Here is a 19969-nt window from a genome sequence, read left to right as displayed (position 1 = left end):
ACTGTTAGCTTGCAAGCCTGCTGGTCAGAACAAGATGGCAGCTATTCTAAGATGAAAATGTTCAGTAGCTTCCTACACCTTATGATGAGTATTGTCCTTCAGATTTGTTTCCTATAAGATGAATTCATATTTACCAACTTAAATCCCATGAACTGGGAAAATGCTCTGTTCCATCTGAATATGTATTTCCACAGCATTACTGATATTTTACATTTTATTTCAAAAGAGATCACTCATACAACTCCCTTGTGAATGAGGCATGTACATCAATAATATCCCAGAACATTTTGGGAAATGCTAGCTTGAGAACAAACCCAGATTCCTTGATATGACATTTAAAGAATGCCATAAACTAACCACAACATTGACTTCCAGCTGCTTCTGCCACCACAGCTCCCCATAAATCCCATAGTCTAGCCAAGAGGCAATCACAGCAGTTTTCCAAGCTGTGTCGCAGGCTTTAAAAGGTCTTTTGTTTGTGGAAGTTTTCAAACTTACCTTTCTTCTTTTCTAATGAAGTTGAATTTATATGTAAATGAATGAAATTCATGATTAAATTCAGACTTCTTTTTTCCTAAGATTTGGTAGGCTATATTGTCTGTCTGTGTTTTGCTGTCTAAAGTACCTGGACTTGCTGTTTATGACTATTTTTGTGATGGACCAGTGGTGGATGCATGATTAGAAAATAGTGCTGTTTCTAATCTAAGTGGGGTTTTTTTTATCCTTTTTTATTTGTAATTAATAGAGGGGTTACAGTTATATTCGCCAGACCCCTTCTCATGTTTTTGTCCCCATTTCTCTCCCCCCACCCACTCCCCTCATCTTGTTTTCCTCTCTTCCCTTTCTTATTTCAAATAAATAAATAAGGTATATAGAATATACCAGTCTAATCTAAGTTTTTTTGAGCTCAGTACCTTGAGCTTGCTGTACTTGATGCAGATCCTCAGTCAGTTTTGCACTTAGAGTTCTTGTGTGTTTTTCTGTTCACTTGTTTTTGTTTTTGCGAGTATTGGAGTGAGAATTTAGGGCCTCATACTTGCCTCTTTGCCTTTCTTGGCTGGCCCTCAATCATTTAAACCATACCTTCAATTCAGCATTTTAAGTGGTTATATTAGAGATAGAATGGTATGGAAATTTCTGCCTGGGCTGTTTCTAAATTATACATTTTTCAGATTTATAACTCCAAAAGGCTAAGACTACAATTGTGAACTATTTACACCAAGCTTCAATTTATCTTTAAAGCAGGATTTCCCACTTAGTTGCCCTAGTTGCCCTGCAATGGCGATCCTATTACTGCTCTGTTACCTCCATTTCCTGAGTAACTAGGACCACTCCTGTCTCATTTGTGACATAGGATCTTGTTCCTGTTTGCCTGGGCTCCTCTAGAACCAGGATCAATATATTAGATATATGATGGATATATATTAGACAAAATGATGAATTACCTTTTGAGTATGCCATGAGCACCTGGGTGTAAAATTAAACCATATCATTGAAGTTATTCGGAGATTTTGGGGAAAAATAATTTATTGATTTCCACCACTAGTTTATTTCCCACTAGTTACCTCTCTCCTCTATTGAGTTATTAATCCTTTAGATATAAATATGTACTGTAATAGAATTACAGATGAGTATATCTGTTGGCATGATGGCCAAAATGCCTGGGTTTTAAAAGCTCATGGAAATGATTTATGAAAAATAAGATGAGAGGACATGATATATATTTATAGACATTTCAAATATATTCATATTGGAAAATAAAGTAGTAAAATTCTGTTTAATCACTTGATTGATTTATTTTTGGCAATGTTCTCTTAATTTTGTAAATTAGAAGAGATTTTGATGATACCTAGTGCCATCTGATTCCCAGATATTAAAGATGAATTAGTTGGGCGCCATGGCTCGCACATGTAATTCTAGCTACTCAGGTGGCTGAGATCTGAGGATTGCGGTTCAAAGCCAGACTGGGTACAAAAGTACATGGGACTCTCATCTCCAATTAACCACCAGAAAACCAGAAGTGGTGCTTTGGCTCAAGTGGTAGAGCAGTAGCTGAAGAGCTCAAGGACAACACTCATGCCCAGAGTTCAAGCACCATGACCTACAAAAAAAGATGAATAATTGCATTCAATATTGATGTCTAGGACTTAAAACTATTTCAGTGAAAACTATTAGCTATGATTTCATTCAAATATATAATTGTACATGAAACTTACTTGATGTGTGCTATGTGTTGACTTGTGTGTACAACTCATTGTCACACACATGTGTGCAGGTATATACATAAATGAATAAATGGAAGTGTTATTTTGGATAGAAAACACCACTGACTATGTATTATGTACAATAAGCTGACAAACATTTGCAGAAGTCATTCCTGGGTATTTTCCAATCTGCTTGATAGTCTAGGAGACTCTTTCAGTGGGTTAAATAAAAATCACACTAAAACATGAGTCCAACCAATTGATTTAAAAACAAGTAGAATGTAACTATAGATGGTCTTGAGAGGACTGAGAGACCCTATGGTGTCAAACTGTGAAAGTGACATGCAAATCTGAAACAAAACATCAAGATCGAAGGAGAAGGAAATGGCCTGAAACCAGGATGACATTAAGATATGGGAATGACATATGCATCACACACCTGTAATCCTAGCAAGTGAATCAAAGCAGAGACATCTAACATGGAACAATGGCCACTAGTTCATTTGTCTTCATCAGTATTTGTCCATTCAGGCTATCTAACAGAACAGCATAGACTAGAGGGCTTATAAACAACAGCCGTTTACTTGTTACATTCTGGGATATGGGTATGTCAGACTCACTGACTGACTGTTGAGTACCCTACTTCCTGGTTGCAGGATGAAGGTGTTATTTCTGTGTCTTCACCTGATAGAGGGACCAAGGCAGCTTTCCAGGGCTTCTTTCATGAGGGTGTTGATACCATGCACTGCTGTTCTCCTTTGCTGACTTAATCATCCTCTAAAACTTTATCTCACTGGGGACCATCTTTTTTTTTTTTCTTTCCAGTCCTGGGCTTGAGCTCAGGGCCTGAGCACTGTCCTTGGGCTTTCTCAAAGCTAGAGCTCTAACACTTGAGCCTCAGCACCACTTCCAGCTTTTCTGCTATATATGTGGTACCGAGGAATCAAACCCGGGTCTTCATGCATGCTAGGCAAGCACTCTACCATAGGCCAAACTCCCAGCACGGGACCATCTTTTAATGGTGAGATGTTATTAACCACTAAGTAAATCACCTCTTCAAATCTGTTTTCTTCAGTTAAACGTCTGCTTATGGTTTTCTCCACGTGCATTCCACCAGTAGGAAGAATAATTCGTATTTTAATTAAGCAACATCTTTCTAACATATAGACAATTACCAAGGTACATTAATTACTCTGATATTTTCTCATAAACTCCAAAAGTTACTTCAAGTTAGATATATTTACTAATGAACGGTTGCTCTACTTCTAAATGAATTAGACGTTAGAGTTTAACACAGATATATTTATGAAAGGTCCCACATAAACAGCAGTACCTTTTTTCCATTGTTCATTCACATCTGCTGTGTTCCAGATGCTGCTCCTATGTAGGTCGACGGGGAAATGGACCTCAGGCCATCTCCATTGGAAAGAACTGTGATAAATTTGGAATTGTCGTTCATGAACTAGGTCATGTGATAGGTTTTTGGCATGAGCACACACGGCCAGATCGAGACAACCATGTGACCATCATAAGAGAGAACATCCAGCCAGGTGAGATACTTCTGGGCACGGACACTTAATTATTTTGTAAACAAAGTAATCATTTTTAATACAGTTAAAAAACCCTTTGATTTATTAAAAACTACTCACTATGGATGCATATTATTTTTCACAGAGATTCAATGATCTCATGCATTTTTAAGGCTGCCTTTCTCTTTTAACATCTAGTCATTCCTAAACATTTATTCAAAGATGGTTATAAGCAATTGAACCATACACTGATAATATTAAATGAATTTTTAATGTAAGCATTTTTTACTTTGTACTATAATTTATGTTATGTGAATTAAAAAGAGATCAGGGTTTACCATGACATGAACTGCCACCGCAGGAATTTATGTTATATCGATTATAATTTCTGGAAAAAAATTTAGCCAAATTAATCATTTCCAGGGAGTTTCAGTAGTTTCTTTGAGTTTTCCTCTTGAACTTGACTACAGTAGAGGCATATTTTTAAGAATGTTTTCTGCAGTTGAAATGTAATTGGTTATTAAAAAATAATTTTCTGTGGTAGTTGGGTGTGTGATAATTAACTCATTATAACTTTGGTAAATTTATTTACCCAAAACTCTAAAATTTGAAATTCGATCTTGAAATGGAAATTTTCTTGTAAGTAGCATGCATTTTAAACAGAAGCAAAGTAAAGCTATGCTATTTTCTTATTCATAGACAGTTAGGTTTCAATGTTGATCTAGAACTTTAAGTAACAATGTGGATTTTTAAAATTTGATCCCTATATATTTAGTTTTAATTATTTATTGAGGCACTGTTTTGCACTGGAAAAAAATTTTCTAAACTTGGTGTGGGTTGTGTGCAGATATGTGAGTGAATACAAATTGGGAATTGTGCAGACTCCAAGTAAAATATGACAAATATCTTTTGGCAACCAAAAGATATGTCAAAAAATTAAAATAAGGAAAAGTTTTAAAGGAAAGAAGTAGATAGAGGTAGATAGAATAGACAGAGTGGAAAGAGGTAGATAGGGAATTCTAAAGTTTCTAGACTATTGAAAAAATGTCATTGTTTTCATCTACCCAATATGGCTACAGAATAAATCATGAGAGATTAGTTGGTAATTGCATGGGGAAGTTAAATTACAGATTTGAATCTAATCTATCTACCACTTATCTACTTGTCTATGGATCGATCTATCTATCTATCTCTCCCTCCAGACAGCAAATTTATACTCTCCTATATAAATAGAAGGCTAATTCCTAAGCCTATCATCAGGGTTCATCTTGTACATAACGTGTTTAAAAAGTGAAATAGTTGGCTGGGTGCTGGTAGCTCAGACCTGTAATCCTAGCTAATCAGGAAGCTGAAATTTGAGGACAACAGTTCAAAGCCAGCTGGCTAGGAAAGTCTGTGAGACTCTTATCTCCAATTAACCATCAGGAAACCAGAAGTGGCATTGTGACTAAAAGTGGTAGAGCACTAGTCTTTAACAGAAGAGCTCAAGGACATCGCCCAGGCCCAGAGTTCAAGCCCCATGACCAGCAACAACAGCCAAAAAGTGAAAAAATCCACTGAGTGCTGGGGGTTCACACCTGTAATCCTAGCTCCTCAGGAGGCTGAGGTTTGAGGATCATGGTTTCAAGCCAGTGGACAGAAAAGTCGGTGAGCCATCTTATGTAAATTATCCTATGACTCAAGTGATAGAGTGCTATCTCTGAGCAGAATAGCTAAGGCACAGACCCAAGATCTGCACATGCAGGAAAAGGAAATAGTTTGTAAAATTGGTTTAGCTACCAAAGAATAAGAAGTTTGCTCTTGACCACAGTAATGTCTATTAGATATTTTACTATACGGATAAAAAATGCTAAGATTGTAACAGTAAAGCAAGTTTCTTACTTTTAAGTACATTTGTTATTCAACATGAATATGAATCTAATATGAGGGAGAAATGTATAATTATACATTTATACAATTAATTTGTTAAACATTTAATGTAAATGAATAAGTACCTTTATTTTTTTGACTAAAACTTTAGGGCAGTTGGAGAAGCAAGAATTATTGGCTGAGCTATTCTGAGTTATTGGAAGTATTATAACAGAACAATTGCAGTCTGAAAACATTCATGCTAGAGATTGTAAATTTATGACTTACTGACTCAGAAAAGATCAGGTGTTACCACAAAGCAACATTTATGACAAGCACAGACAGACCTTGGCTTTGAATCTCTATGCAAATTAGATTACTGTGATAGGAAGAAAATTGCTACGAGGATTGGATTAAAGTTAGAATATGCCTTTAAGAAGAAACCTTGCTACTCTTCTTTAAACTGATAAGTGTGATTTTCTGTGGTTCTCTGCTGCTCTTTCTTTCTTCCATAAATTAGGCTCATTTTCTTTTACTTCAACAGGGTATGGTGATGATTCTTTTAAGTAGCAAAAACAACAAAAGAAACTATATCATGTACTTTTAAGTAATCACTTCTCATAATCATCTAATGTTTCACAAAACTGTTTAAGTTCCACTTTCAGAAAGTTTTATGTAGTATTTTGTTTTAGTAAGAAGATCTGCTCCCATACTTTGCTCTTTTTTGGAATTATGACTGCAAAATCGGATCCATAGTTTTTTTCCCCCCATCTTTTAGTGAGATATGCTGAGATATGAGTTTTTACAGCACCTTCTATTAAAGAGAATACAGGTAAAAATAAAAGAGAATACAGGTTGTAATTTTGAAAGGTATTTAATCCAGGTATATCTGAAATGTGTGGGATACAGTTTATTATATAAGCTGGTTAGTTACTAGTTATTGGATTTATTCAAAGATGGAATAAAACACTACTGCTGCTGGAAATTCTATTACTGCTTTTCATACATTAACATGGTACAATTAAATGTGATACAACTATGACAGTGGGAATAAGAAACTTTGCTGTATGAATGGTGTACTAGTTACTTGTTGAGCTCCAGGTGCGAAGATAGAATTCCAGCACCTCACCTTCTGTTGCAATGCTTCAAAGCACTTAGTTACTTATATGATATGACTTGAATTATCTTTGGCTGCTTGCACTGTGAAAGTAGAGTCATGGAGACCTACAGCAGTTTTTTGGTTCTGGCACCATAGACCTACCATGTTTGTTTATGTCTTTCTATTTTCAAGAAATAATGTTCCCATAGGTATAAACAGGCCGTTAATCTGTTAAACATGAAGATGTCCAGGAGTGAAAGTAACAGATGTGAACTGAAAAATAAAGCCTGAAGCCTATTTTCCATTAAAAACAAAACAAAAGAGGTCACTTAATCAGCATGCTGCTGGCTCACACTTATAATCTTAGCTACTCAGGAGGCTGAGATCTGGAAAATGGTGGTTCAAAATTAGCTTAGGCTGGTAACATCTCCACAGGATTCTGTCTTCAAAGTAACTAGAGAAAAACAAGGCTAGAGGTGTGGCTCAAATGGTAGAGTGCCATTTGAGAAAGCATGCTGAGCAATTATGACACCTAGTGTTCAAAGCCCTGTCAAAGCTTGTTTCAGTTTGAGATGAAAGTAGATTTACTGTTATTATCTTTAGAGATCAAATCACATAGGTAAAGCAAACAGAGCTGTGTTTATGCAAATATTGTGTTTATATCATTTTATAATGCTTCTTAGATTCTAAAGCAAATAGATAATTGTACGAGTTCTGCCAAGTGTAATCATAAAAGATAGTCAACTCATTAGATGAAAACATGAGTAGTATAAACATTTGTACAGTACTCACAAAAGCAATAGGATTTTAAATAAACAATTATTAAGAAGGGATAAAAGAATACTTAGAAATCAAACCTCAAGTGTAGTTCTGTTTTGCAGAAATTAATGTTAACTCTAAGTAGGCTCTTTCAAAAAGTCTTCAAGATTTTTTCCCTTTTTTATTTATTTATTGTACCTGAGGGCAGGCACATCAACATAATTAGTGGGATAAATCGTTTTGCACAGCAGATGCAAGTATAGGAAGGAATATAAGTCTTGTCTTTTCCATCAGTTAAAAGACTCCTCTGATCTGTTTGTTCCTGGTTTTTAGGTCAAGAGTATAATTTTTTGAAGATGGAGCCTGGAGAAGTGAACTCACTTGGGGAAAGATATGACTTTGACAGTATCATGCACTATGCCAGGAACACCTTCTCAAGGTTGGAGTTTCAGGTTATACCTTTTGACTTTTAATTCCTTTCCTCCACATGACTCCTCACCAACCTGTACTTGACTTTTAAACTAGAACCACCTTCAAATATTGCTGTGTCATGGCAAAAACAAAATAGAAAAACAGCAAGAGCCACCACCGGCATTTATTTAAAAGACATTTTAAACTACGTGTGTGTGTGTGTGTGTGTGTGTGTATTAAACCACCCACAGCAATGTATAAGCACCCTAGACAGCCTTTTAAAAAACATGTTTTTTCCCCAATTCTTAGTAAATATATAAATTAAAGGCAGTCATTAGCAATAACAAGGATTAAGCACACAGTTTTGTATTCTTTAATCAAGTTCATACAGAACAGGTAATTATCATTTTCAATTGGCAAAGCATACTTCATAAAAATAAATAGGCATTTGTGGTTGGCTACAGTGTTACATCATGTAAATTATGTTTGCTGTTGAGCCACGTTTTTCCTTTTTTGTTGTTTTGTTAAATCAAAACACTGGTTTCTCCTTCGATGGACTTGAATGGGAAAAACGGTTTCCTTCGATTTGTGAATTTTGACTTGGTGACTCAGTGTGGTCTGTTTTTGCTTTGTTCAGGGGGATGTTTCTGGACACCATTCTCCCCTCCCGCGATGATAATGGTATACGCCCAGCCATTGGTCAGCGAACACGTTTAAGCAAAGGAGATATTGCCCAGGCAAGAAAGCTGTATAGATGTCCAGGTATTGCACTATAGAAAGGCAGAGGCAGGGGGCTCTGCTTGATTCTGCTCCTCTAGATACACATGGCATGATTTGACCTGCAGCTTCCTTTTCTCTGTGCTGGTAAACACATGAACACTTCTGAGTTAGTAATCATACAATGAGGGAGAGAGAACCCTGGAGCACCTATACTGAAAAACCAACTTCCAGAAGCCAAATGGAAAGCACAGGGACAACACGTTCCTTCTTTTTAATGTAATTAAGTACACAAGACAAATAGGACCGTTGATTGTCATTAACTAGGTCTAGGATTTCATTCTCAAATGTTTTTGTCAATATAAACAGAATATCCTTCCAGAATCAGGTCCTCGGTGAGGACCCTTAGCAAGGACATTAAGAAAATGGCATAAAAATGGAAATCTTACCACTAGGAACTCATTAGTTAGGTGTAAAAATTTTTTTGAACTAGACAGGCACTCAACCTGTAATCTTAGCTACTCAGGAGGCTGAGATTTGAGGATTATGTTTCAAAGCCCAGTCCGGCACAGAAAGTCCATGAGACTCTTATTTCTACTTAACCACCAGAAAAATGGAAGTGACACTGTGGCTCAATATGGTAGAGCGGTAGCCTTGAGCTGAAGGACTCAGAGACAGCACCCAGGCCCAAAGTTCAAGTCCCATGATCTACCAAAAAAAATTCTAACTCCATTTTCAGTGTGTTACTAGATGTTTGACAACTCCCAAAAGTGGAGCAGTAAAATGATGCAGTGAAGATCCTTTATTAGAATATTCTAGTAGTCTACATAAAGGCTCAAATTGGTCATACTTTATGCTGTGTGTAACTACTACTGTGTACTTAGATTCACTGAAATATAGCAGAATAACATATTGCTTTTATACATTTATGAATTAAATATATTCATTTCTTTTAATTCCAGCATAGGGAATCTACTCCAAGCATGCTTCATGGCTTTAGCGAAGCATCGAATCCTTATAGAATTTATTTGGAAGCTGATATGAATTATAATTCTCTCATTGAAACACACTCAATTCCCAGATCATGATTTAGCATCTAAACTAATCTACTTGGAAGCACATTATTTATGTTAATAAAACCTTCACACATTTTTTACTTCTGTAAGGCTTCTTGTAACTTGGCATTAGTGGAGTGTCTAAATGATTCATCCAACTGTGCTAAATTATGTATTTTTAACCTTGAGCATTTTCATTTTCTTCTTCTAAAGTTCCTTCTGCCTGCCTGTCTCATCAGAATAAACATTACTCTTTTAAATTTATTTTGTTGTGCAAATATAGTATCTATTTTTTTCTGAATAAATATTTATATCATTTCAGGCTGTTTTTACAGCTCCATTTTATGTTCTCAGAGTCATTATCTTTCTTTATTTAACACAATAAATGCAGAACCACTTATAATTTATTGAGGGTTTCGTGAGACAAGAGTTTGCCTGCTGGAAGCTATGTATAGCTTTGCAATACATTGATATCTCAGGTCTGCACTCTGGTCTCTTTCATAGGAGGAACTATTCTTTCAGACTGTTGAGTGTAGATTATAAAGACAACGGGCTTCATCACACTAATAAGTCCTGAGTTAGAGATACTTAAAGCAGACTAAGTTCATGCCTTGTCTTGCCCAAGCAACCAGAAAACCCATAGTGGAATGATGCTGATCCCAGCAGTACCCAAGCAGAGATTGTGGTGCCAGGCAGCTGATGACTTTTATTTCAAATGTCTGATAACAGTTGTTAAGGAATAAGACAAGGTTACTAAGAAGAAGAAGAAAAAAATCATGCTAATTTGCTTTTCAAGCAATTTCTATCTGTGATCAACAGTGAGATGATACATATTTAGAGCTTTTGGAAAATATGAAGCTCTTGTGGTGTGCTTTATTATTTTTTTTGCCAGTTCTGGGCCTTGAACTTAGGGCCTAAGCACTGTCCTTGGGTTTTCTCAAGGCTAGAGCTCTACCACTTGAGCCACAGCACCACTTCTGGCTTTTTTTTTATGTATATGGTACCGAGGAATCGAACCCTGGTCTTCGTGCATGCTAGGCAAGCATTCTACCACTGGGCCAAACTCCCGGCCCTGGGTGTGCTTTTATAATCTGTTGGATCATTTTTTAAAAATTATTTTTAAAAATACTGTGCACAACATTTTGAGATCACTTTTATTGCATGGTATTAATCATCATTTCAGATATTTCAACCTTGACAGAGTAGTCTCTGTTCAATTTATTTAGATCACATTGGACATTCATTTATTCAATTCATGTTGAATATACGGCTGGGACATTTTATGTGGTCCTGGACTTGTATCATCTGACTGAACTTGAACTTGGATATCCTTTTCATTGCCCTATGAGAAAGATCAGCACAAGAGTGAACTTTTTGGAAGGCAAATTATTTACTTCCTAATCTTGTGCAGGCAAGTTCCAGTGACACCATTAGGTATACCAAAATTCTGTAATAGAAACATATAAAGAGATATTCTTAGGAAAGTAAAAACTATTCCTCACATACTTCAGGGGTGGAGTCCACCCGAAGATTCAAATTTGAGATCACTCTGGGAAACAGCAATTTGGACACCAGCCTGGCTTCTTTATAGTAAGACCTCTTCCCAGTAATAAAACAAAAATGAAAATCAATGGAAAAGTCTTTTATTAAAAATTGATGTTCCTGTATAGCTGTATCTTTTATGAAAATTAATGCATAGCCTCCTGTCTTCTTGTTTTCTTCAGCATGTGGAGAAACCCTACAAGAGTCCAGTGGAAACTTGTCTTCGCCGGGCTTTCCCAACGGCTACCCGTCCTACACACACTGCATCTGGCGCGTATCTGTCACCCCAGGAGAGAAGGTAGGGGAAGCCCCAGTAGTTCCATGTTCGTCTCTCATGAGTAAAGACCTTCACAATCTGTCAAGTGGCATCTCTGTCATTTTTTCTTTTGGACGTTTTTTTAAATTATCTTTAAGTAGTTATCCAATAGAGCTGAAGTGATTTATGAATCCAGTGCATCTGATCAATGTCACTGTTTTCAGCATTGTTACCTATCTTTCCCAACCCTCCCCTTGTCTTATTTATCTTAATTTTAAATTATGTATCGAATTTCTTTTTTCTTTTTTTGTGAGTCCTGCGGTTTGTACTTGGCCTGAGCACCATCCTTGGGCTTTCTCAAGACAAGAGATCTAAAGGGGTATCAATATGTGAGAAGGAATGCATTTACTGGAGCTCTACCGCTTGAACCACAGCACCATTTCTGGCTTTTTCTGTGTATGTGGTCTTGGGGAATTGAACCCAGGTCTTCATGCCTGTTAGACAAGCACTCTACCACGAGGCTAAACTCCCAACCCTTTAAATTTCTTTTTTTTTTATGATTTTTCAAAGCAGTTGATGTGTGCAATGCATCACTACTTCAACATCTTCACTCCCCGTCAGCCCACTGCTTCCTTAGGTTTCTCAATTCTGTGTTATGTACAATGAATTTTGGCCTGCATTGAGTGATGCTAGCATAGCGAAAGCAAATTTGAAGACAGCATCGAGAATCAAATCAAGTTGTACTATAAGATACCAGAAAAACATGATGAAATGTCCAGGATTCAAAAATCACTATAAGGTCAAAAAAGATTCTGGGCCAATGGACTAGCCTAGAAACAAGTCAGAATTATGCCAAAGGAGGCAAAAGCCTTCTTTAATAATCTGCATACATAGCATCTATTCATATGGCAAAAGAAATACATGCATATGTATTTGCACATATAAATAAAAGAATATACATATGCATACATACATACTTTTTGGGTAGAAATTTACTGAGATGTCAATGCAAATATATTTTCTTTATTAAAATGTTTTATTGTCAGGGTAATGTTTAGTTACATTTGCCAGGTGATATGTGCATTACTTCTCACACGATGATACCCCTTCTCATGTTTTTGTCCCCATTTCTTTTCCCCCACCCCCTCCCAATCATCTTGCTTTCCCCCCCTCCCTTTCCTATTTCAAATAAACAAATAATCTTATATACAATATACCAGGTAACAAAGTCAGATACTGTAACAATATGAGATTAACCAAAGGGCAAAAAAAAGAGAAGAGAAATAACATAGTACATTAAGAACAACAATCACACAAGATAAAACTCTCGTTTCCATATTCTAGAGATCCTTTCATTTAGCCTCATTCTATATGACCTTATGTACCTAGGTTTTGAGCCATTGTAATCCTCTGCTAGGAGAGTCCTAGATGTACACTAATTATTACAAATGAGGGAAACTCTTGAGCCTATGTTCGTTTGGTACAAATAGATTTTCATTTGAGTTTGTAATTTCAATGAAATTGTTTACTTCCATTCTTTGTCAAGAAATTGCTCTATGAACTAACAATGAGTATGTTACTTATCAAACTGGCCAAGTTGCAATCCAACAATGCCAGGTGATCATTAAGGTCTAAAGAGCCTTTCTATAGGATATTTGGTTTTCTTTTTTTTTCTTTCTTTTTTTTGTGGGTCATGGGGCTTGAAGTTGGCCTGGGCACTGTCCCTGAACTCTTAAGCTCAAGGCTACTGCTCTACTATGTTGAGCCAAGGTGTTACTTCTGGTTTTCTGGTGGTTAATTGGAGATAAGAGTCTCATGGACTTTCATGACCTGGATGGCTTTGAGCCTCGATCCTCAGATTTCAGCCTTCTGAGTAACTAGGATTACAGGTGTGAGCCACTGGTGCCTGGCTCAGAAAGAGGTTTTATAACAATGAAAAATAGCAACAAATTGTGAAAGGTCAGAGAAAACCCCTGATTTGAGAACCTGTCTATAGTCTGATATCAAAATTAAAAATGGGTTAAAAGTCATAGGCATAAAATTGTCGAATATTTAAATTACATATATCAGAAATGCAAAACTTGAAAGGATGTCTACCAAAATAATGTATTTTTCTCCTTGGTGAGTTTATAAGTGGGTTTTATTTCTTCTTATTTCTTTGTTTTCCCTATTAGTAGCACATATTAATTTATGCAGGAGAAAGAAGTTTTAAAATACAAGGGTAATGTTTAAGCATGTGAATGAACTTAATTTTTGTAGATTTACACATTTTAAAGACAATGAGATTGTCAGTTCACATATATGCCTTCAAGGACTGAGTGTTGGATGGTCAGGAAAGATCCATGTTCAATCTGCTTGTTACAAATGCACAGTTCAACCAGAGAACAGTCAAGATTATTCAGCTAAGTAAGTAGCTGTATTGAGGTCATAGAAACACACACTGCTGAGTTTTCTGTTCTTTAGAAATAATTTCCTTTGAATGAGAACAGATTGCTCATGTCATTTTTGTGAACATTTGTTTTTAATCATTCACCCATGCTTTACATAGATGGGGCAAGTTTGCTAGATTGTGTTTATATTGCCAAAGGCAGTGTTTAAAAATTAACAATGGCTATATCACATTTTGATTCAATTGAAATTAATATCTCTCTGATCTGGAAAATAAATCACTGCTATCAAGCATCTCACATGCTTACAACTCAGAGTGTAATTGCCAAACTCTGGAAAACAAAATAAAAGAAAGCAAGATGCAACTTGTCATGGTTATTTAGGACATTTCAGATCTTGTTAAGACATCCAAGCATGAATGAGCATGAGAGCATTTAACATTGACCAGGAGATAGGAAGAGCTTCAAAGAATAGGTAAGGACAAGGAGAACACCATGTGGATTTCTTTCCTTTCCTTTTCCTTTCTTTTCTTTCCTTTTCCTTCCCTTCCCCCTCCCTCCCTCCTTCCCTCCTTCCCTCCTTCCTTGGTTATTGTACAAGAGAGTTTCAATTCAGCACATCAGTTTCTTACTATAATTCATCTTGATCAATGTAACCTCTTCCATCTTTTTCTTCTTTCTCTTCTGACCCCACCCTCCCCCTCAGGACAAATAGCATATTTGTACCTAGATGAAGCCACAGCAAAGGTGGATTTTGAATATTCTTACATTGATAAGCTCCTAGCTTCACTGAGATTAAAATGGCCATATAGTGGAGGCTATCTAGGAGAAATGTGAGACTTAAATCAAACCACATTATATGAAGCTATTTCATTATCCAGAGAAAATTATAGATAGCACTGATCTTGTAAAATCTTCAAGGTGGAATAAGTTTTTATGGATATGCTATGGTACCATTTCACTGTAGAAATGGGCAAGTTAACAAGATAATGGAAGAGGGGTGGGACTGTGGGAAATGGTAAGGAAATGTTCTGGTTTATTACTGGCAATGACAAAACATCAATTCAAAGTCATTATGTAGATTTAAGTGGAAAGGTTGTATAGTGGCATGGTGCTATCCCTTTTCTACATGCTAGGTAGTTAATCTCTGGTGGATATCAGAATGTATCTGATGCCGTTCTACTCATCAGTGGCAGGAACTTGAAACTAGGTTCTGTTTTCCCGTATGTCCTTTGGAGTTTTAAGAAAATTTGATGGGTAGTTTTGCTTAATCTCATACTTGTTTTTAAAGTTTGCTTTGTGAAGGATACTTGAATAATGACCAGTATGCTAATCTTTTTGTGACTCTTATAATGTATTTTTCTACACATCCTCTACTTAGATCTCTGTGATTTAATTCAGGTGAGATAGGCCTGGTCTGATGGTTGCCATGATGCAGGAAGAAGGTTCTTTCAACATTAGAAAATTTAAGTAAAGTAACAAACTGAGGAGCTAGAACTTAAGCTAGAACTCAGGTCTGATGATTTGTAATCAAGAGCAGCTTCTACTTGTAGGAAACAAAATATTGTTTTTCTTTTCAATGCAATACAATTTCACAGTTAAGTAAAACCTTAATGATACATTACTCTCAGCCTTGGCAAACTTTATAATCGAAAAAGTATGTAATAATTATGTTCAGCCTTTATGTATTATAAGACTGTCCCAAATACTGTTTCTAACAGTGCAGTGCCAGAAGCCAGCACAGATAGTATGGTAAAAGAATATGTACAACAAAACTTCATTTACAAAAAAACATGAAAAATTATGATGCAGGCAGACTTTGCTGATGGGCTTAGTTTACTGACCTATTCTGTATGAATATTTGTGAAAAATATTCTAGTCACTAGAGGAATTTGTTATGAGATTTATTTAGGCTTCTGGTCAGACCAATCAATTTTATCATGTGATTTTTATTTCATTCTAATCTCTCTAAAGTGTCATTTATTAATATCAGTCTAATTAGCAAGGAGCCTATCTTCCTGGTTCTCAGTTTTCTAAGGCATAAATAGTCTTCTAATTGGCCCTTTTATGATGTTAAGAAATTTGTTTTAGGTAGTCAATAATGTCTTAACTGTGCTGACAAAAGATCATGGATTCTATCTTTCTCTAGAGTCTTGCAGCCAGCCATCCAATCCCTTGAACTAGGATCTGCCTTTCTTCAAGATGCTTCACTGCAGCATTGTCAAACAAAAAGGCCTTAATAAGCACATCCAATCGCAATTGTATCGCTTTGTGCAACTAAGACTCCTTTTCCTTGCCCTTTGCCCTACCTTTTATTTCAAGGGAGCTACGATTAATTTCAAATCGATACTTCTATTTACCTTCAGAAGTAAAACATTTATTGTAATTTATTATATAGTGCCCATTTTATCGTTCTTTGAAAGATGTAATGTGTTTCCATAAAATAGCACCTTCACAAACAACCAAGTATTTCCCAAATGCTTTTAATTTGTAATTCAAGTAAGGATTGTGCTAGCAACATTAGCCAAAGGCCAGAACTTTATTTCTATAGTCAGAGTCCCGCGATTTGATTTTAGAAAAACCTATCTTTATTACATTTTCTACTTTAAGGATCTCTGTGTTTTATATTAGTGTCAGGCCGGTTTTGTTCTTCCACGGTGCTTGGCACTTAAACGGGAAGATTATAAGCAAGATAGGAAACTTTTCTGCTCAGAATTATTCCCCCCTCCTCCAATTCATTGTGTGTGTGTGTGTGTGTGTGTGTGTGTGTGTGTGTGTTCCAAGACTTCAAATATTAACTGTTTGTTAGCAATTTATCTACATTGTTTTCAATATTGGGTGACATTTGATGATATACGTGCATCCCCCTCACCCAGGAAGAAATTGAAACTATTTTCACATCATTATAAATTTCACCTTTGAGTCACAAAAAATATCCTTGTGTCCCCTTTTTTTCTTGTTTTTTGGTCTCCATATTCTAGCTTTGCCATTACTCTTACAATAAATAAATTATGAGTCTCTAGAGCTAACACTTGGATAGTTGTTGCAGAAAGAATAGAAATTTAGAATGAAACTTAATCTCAGACCACGAAACGTTTCACCTTTCTACCAGGGTTGAAGTAAACACAAAGTTAAGTGAAAAAAATGCAAAACCACAAAAATTATGCTTTCTGAACTATATCCTAAGAATAACTGATGCTGTCCTGGAGAAGAAAAGGTTTTAGGAAATTGGTAGAAATAATTTACCAAATAAAATATTTTCATAAGTGCTAAGAAAGATTGGAAAGACCGGAGTGATTAGAACTTTGCCCTCAGATATTTGGGAACATTTTATGAATAGTTTTTTTAAAATTTGGAATAATGAAAACACAAGTACAAATGAGGAAGATGAAAATAGATTTTATAACATGCTGGATTATAAATTTTAAATAGCCTACTTTTAAAATCACTTTTAATTTTTATCTCTTAATCAAAAAGTACATATTATGCTATGTGGACAATTGAAATCACAATTAAAATTGCGGTTCAATTTTATCCTTCATCAAGGCAGAGACTAGCTATAGATCTCCATGAGAAAGCTCCATAGTGATACTGTATTTTCAAACTGGAAAGGAGTAAGCAAAATTATTTTTTAATCAAGACTTTTTTGGGTTTGTGACTGTACTGGTACTTGAATTTAGGAACTTGTGCATTTGTTTGACTTTTTACTTCAAGGTTAGCAGTCTACCATTTGAGCTACCCCTTCACTTCTGGCTTTCTGCTGGCTGACTGGAGATAAAAATCTTGTGATTTCTGTGCATAGGCTGACTTTTAATCTTGATCTTCAGATCTCAGACTTCTGTGAGGCTAGGATTATAGGCATGAGCTGCCTATACTGAACTTCCAAGTTTTTGAGAAAGGAGAAAATAATATTGGTATAGTATCTCACTTTGTTATCTGATATATTGAATTTATTTGTATTTGGATATTTGAAATTTGATAGGGAAGGGGGGAAAACCAAGACGGGTGGGGGGTGTGGGGGGGGAGGGAAACGGGTACCAAGACATGTGAAAGGGTATCAATGTATGTGAATTAATGCACCTTCTACCTGGAAAATATCATGTAACCCTTTTACTAATTACAATTTAAAAAAAAAGAAAAAAAAAGAAAAAAGAAAAAAAAAACTCATTTTTGTGTTTTATTTATTTTTAAAATTTAATTGTATTGTCAAAGTTCAACAAAAATATACTCATTTACCCCCTCTGCACACTCATTTTTTTCCAGCACAGAATTAGAATTTTTTCAACATGGATTTAGGAATGTTGATTACATTTTTTCTTCCTTTTTGTTATTATTTTAGAGTTCTTGTATTCAACTTTTCTATCACAAGTTGGTTCTTTGGTTCCTTGAATATAGTTAACTGCTATGATTTTATGGTAAAAAAATTATTTCATTTTAATTATTTATTTTGTCAGTCATGGGGTTTTAACTTAGGGCCTGGGCACTATCCCTGATCATTTTTTTTTTTTTTGCCAGTCCTGGGCTTGAGCTCAGGGCCTGAGCACTGTCCTTGGACTTTCTCAAGGCTAGAGCTCTACCACTTGAGCTTCAGCACCACTTCCAGCTTTTTTCTATGTATGTGGTACCGAGGAATCGAACCCGGGTATTCATGCATGCTAGGCACGCACTTTAACCACTAGGCCAAACTCTCGGCCCCTCCCTGATCATTTTTAATCAAGGCTAATGCTCTTAATACTTTGTGACACTGTGCCACTTCCAGTTTTCTGGTGGTTATTGAAGATAGGAGTCTCACAGACTTTCCTATACTAGCTGGCTTTGAACTGTGATCCTCAACTCAGCCTCCTGAGTAGCTAGGGTTACAGACTTGAGCCAGCAGCACCCAGCAGTTAAAAAAAAATCACAATTTATTTTGCTTTTATGCAGGGTGCATTTTAATTTCTGGAGATAAGGACAGGTTACTTCCATCCTGAAGCAGCTTAGATATTTTAAGCAGAGCAGAGTTAGAATGAGATTTTGCATATTCACCATGGTTTCCAAATTAGTTTTACTTTATAAATCGTCCTTTATTCTGTTCAATTGTTTTATTTTGTGGGTACTCGAAAGAGTTAATGATTTGAAAAGTGAAGTCTTTTATAAAACAATGAGAAATTATCTCTCCTAAAATGTCTCTTAAATTATCTTTACAAAATAAACAGCAGCATCATTCCCAAAACAAAGAGTAAAGGGTCATACTCAAGGTCTTCTAACTTGAAAGGTCTTTGAGTATATATCATTGGATCTAGAGAAGAATAGTAACATGTGCCTTTGATTATAGTCAGAAGAACAAATTCGATTGCTGAAACTGCATTTAAACATTTCAACACACACAACGATATTATGTTCTGGGAATATGGCACATGGTGGTGATTTTTAACATAATTACAGATGTCTGAGTAGTTGCCTTTGAAATAAATTATTAAAAAAGAAGGCACTCGTGGGAAACTTGAAATTCTCCCTGATGTAAATTAGGTATATCTTAGGATGATTCAAAATAAACTATTTGAATAAAAATTTCTGTTTGTGCTACAGTTATCTACATGAACTTCACAGAAACATTGTGCTCATAACTAAACCCTTTCATTTGTTCCAGCCATTAACCTGATGTTTCTGTTGTTCTTATTAAATATGAATGATAATGTGAAAATATGATGCCAAGGTACTAAAGAACAACATTGGAATAGTATGAACATATAAAAAAAAGGATTAGCTGCACATCTACTTCACCTCTGCCTAGGTATCCTTAATGTAGATTTCTAACACTCACTTTTGCTCTCTGTCTTGGTCTATCATGTTGCAGATTGTCTTAAATTTTACCACAATGGACCTGTACAAGAGTAGTTTGTGCTGGTATGACTACATTGAAGTGAGAGACGGATACTGGAGGAAATCACCTCTTCTGGGTAAGCAGGTACTGTTCAGTTATGCATGTATTCCGGCTGCCTCATTAAAGAATCCTCTTGCAATTAAAATGTATGTGGTCAACAGTGATCCACTTACTATCCTTTTGTCTAAGCATATGAAAATCTCCAGGTGAAATATACAAATGGCATGATGGTTTAAATAGAAGGCTGACAACCCAATCTGCATGTCAAAGTCAAACATAGTCTTCTTCTGCGCTATCTA

The 19969-nt window shown here is 35.8% G+C and overlaps 1 protein-coding gene across 1 annotated transcript in view; it reads left to right on the top strand.

The window, feature by feature from the left end:
• Tll1 (tolloid like 1) overlaps positions 1-19969 on the top strand; it is a 145455-nt gene that overhangs the window by 87710 nt on the left and 37776 nt on the right. Inside the window, exons 6-10 of the mRNA XM_090354218.1 lie at positions 3576-3754; positions 7773-7878; positions 8488-8612; positions 11347-11462; positions 19644-19746. Coding sequence (XP_090210344.1) covers positions 3576-3754; positions 7773-7878; positions 8488-8612; positions 11347-11462; positions 19644-19746 — 629 coding nt within the window. The remainder of the gene's footprint in view (positions 1-3575; positions 3755-7772; positions 7879-8487; positions 8613-11346; positions 11463-19643; positions 19747-19969) is intronic.

Source organism: Megascapheus bottae, chromosome 20 (genome assembly GCF_031878675.1).
Source record: "Megascapheus bottae isolate mThoBot1 chromosome 20, mThoBot2.hap1, whole genome shotgun sequence".
NCBI lineage: Eukaryota > Metazoa > Chordata > Mammalia > Rodentia > Geomyidae > Megascapheus > Megascapheus bottae.
Note: the sequence above shows the minus strand (reverse complement) of the source record. Positions and strands in the feature narration are given on the sequence as shown.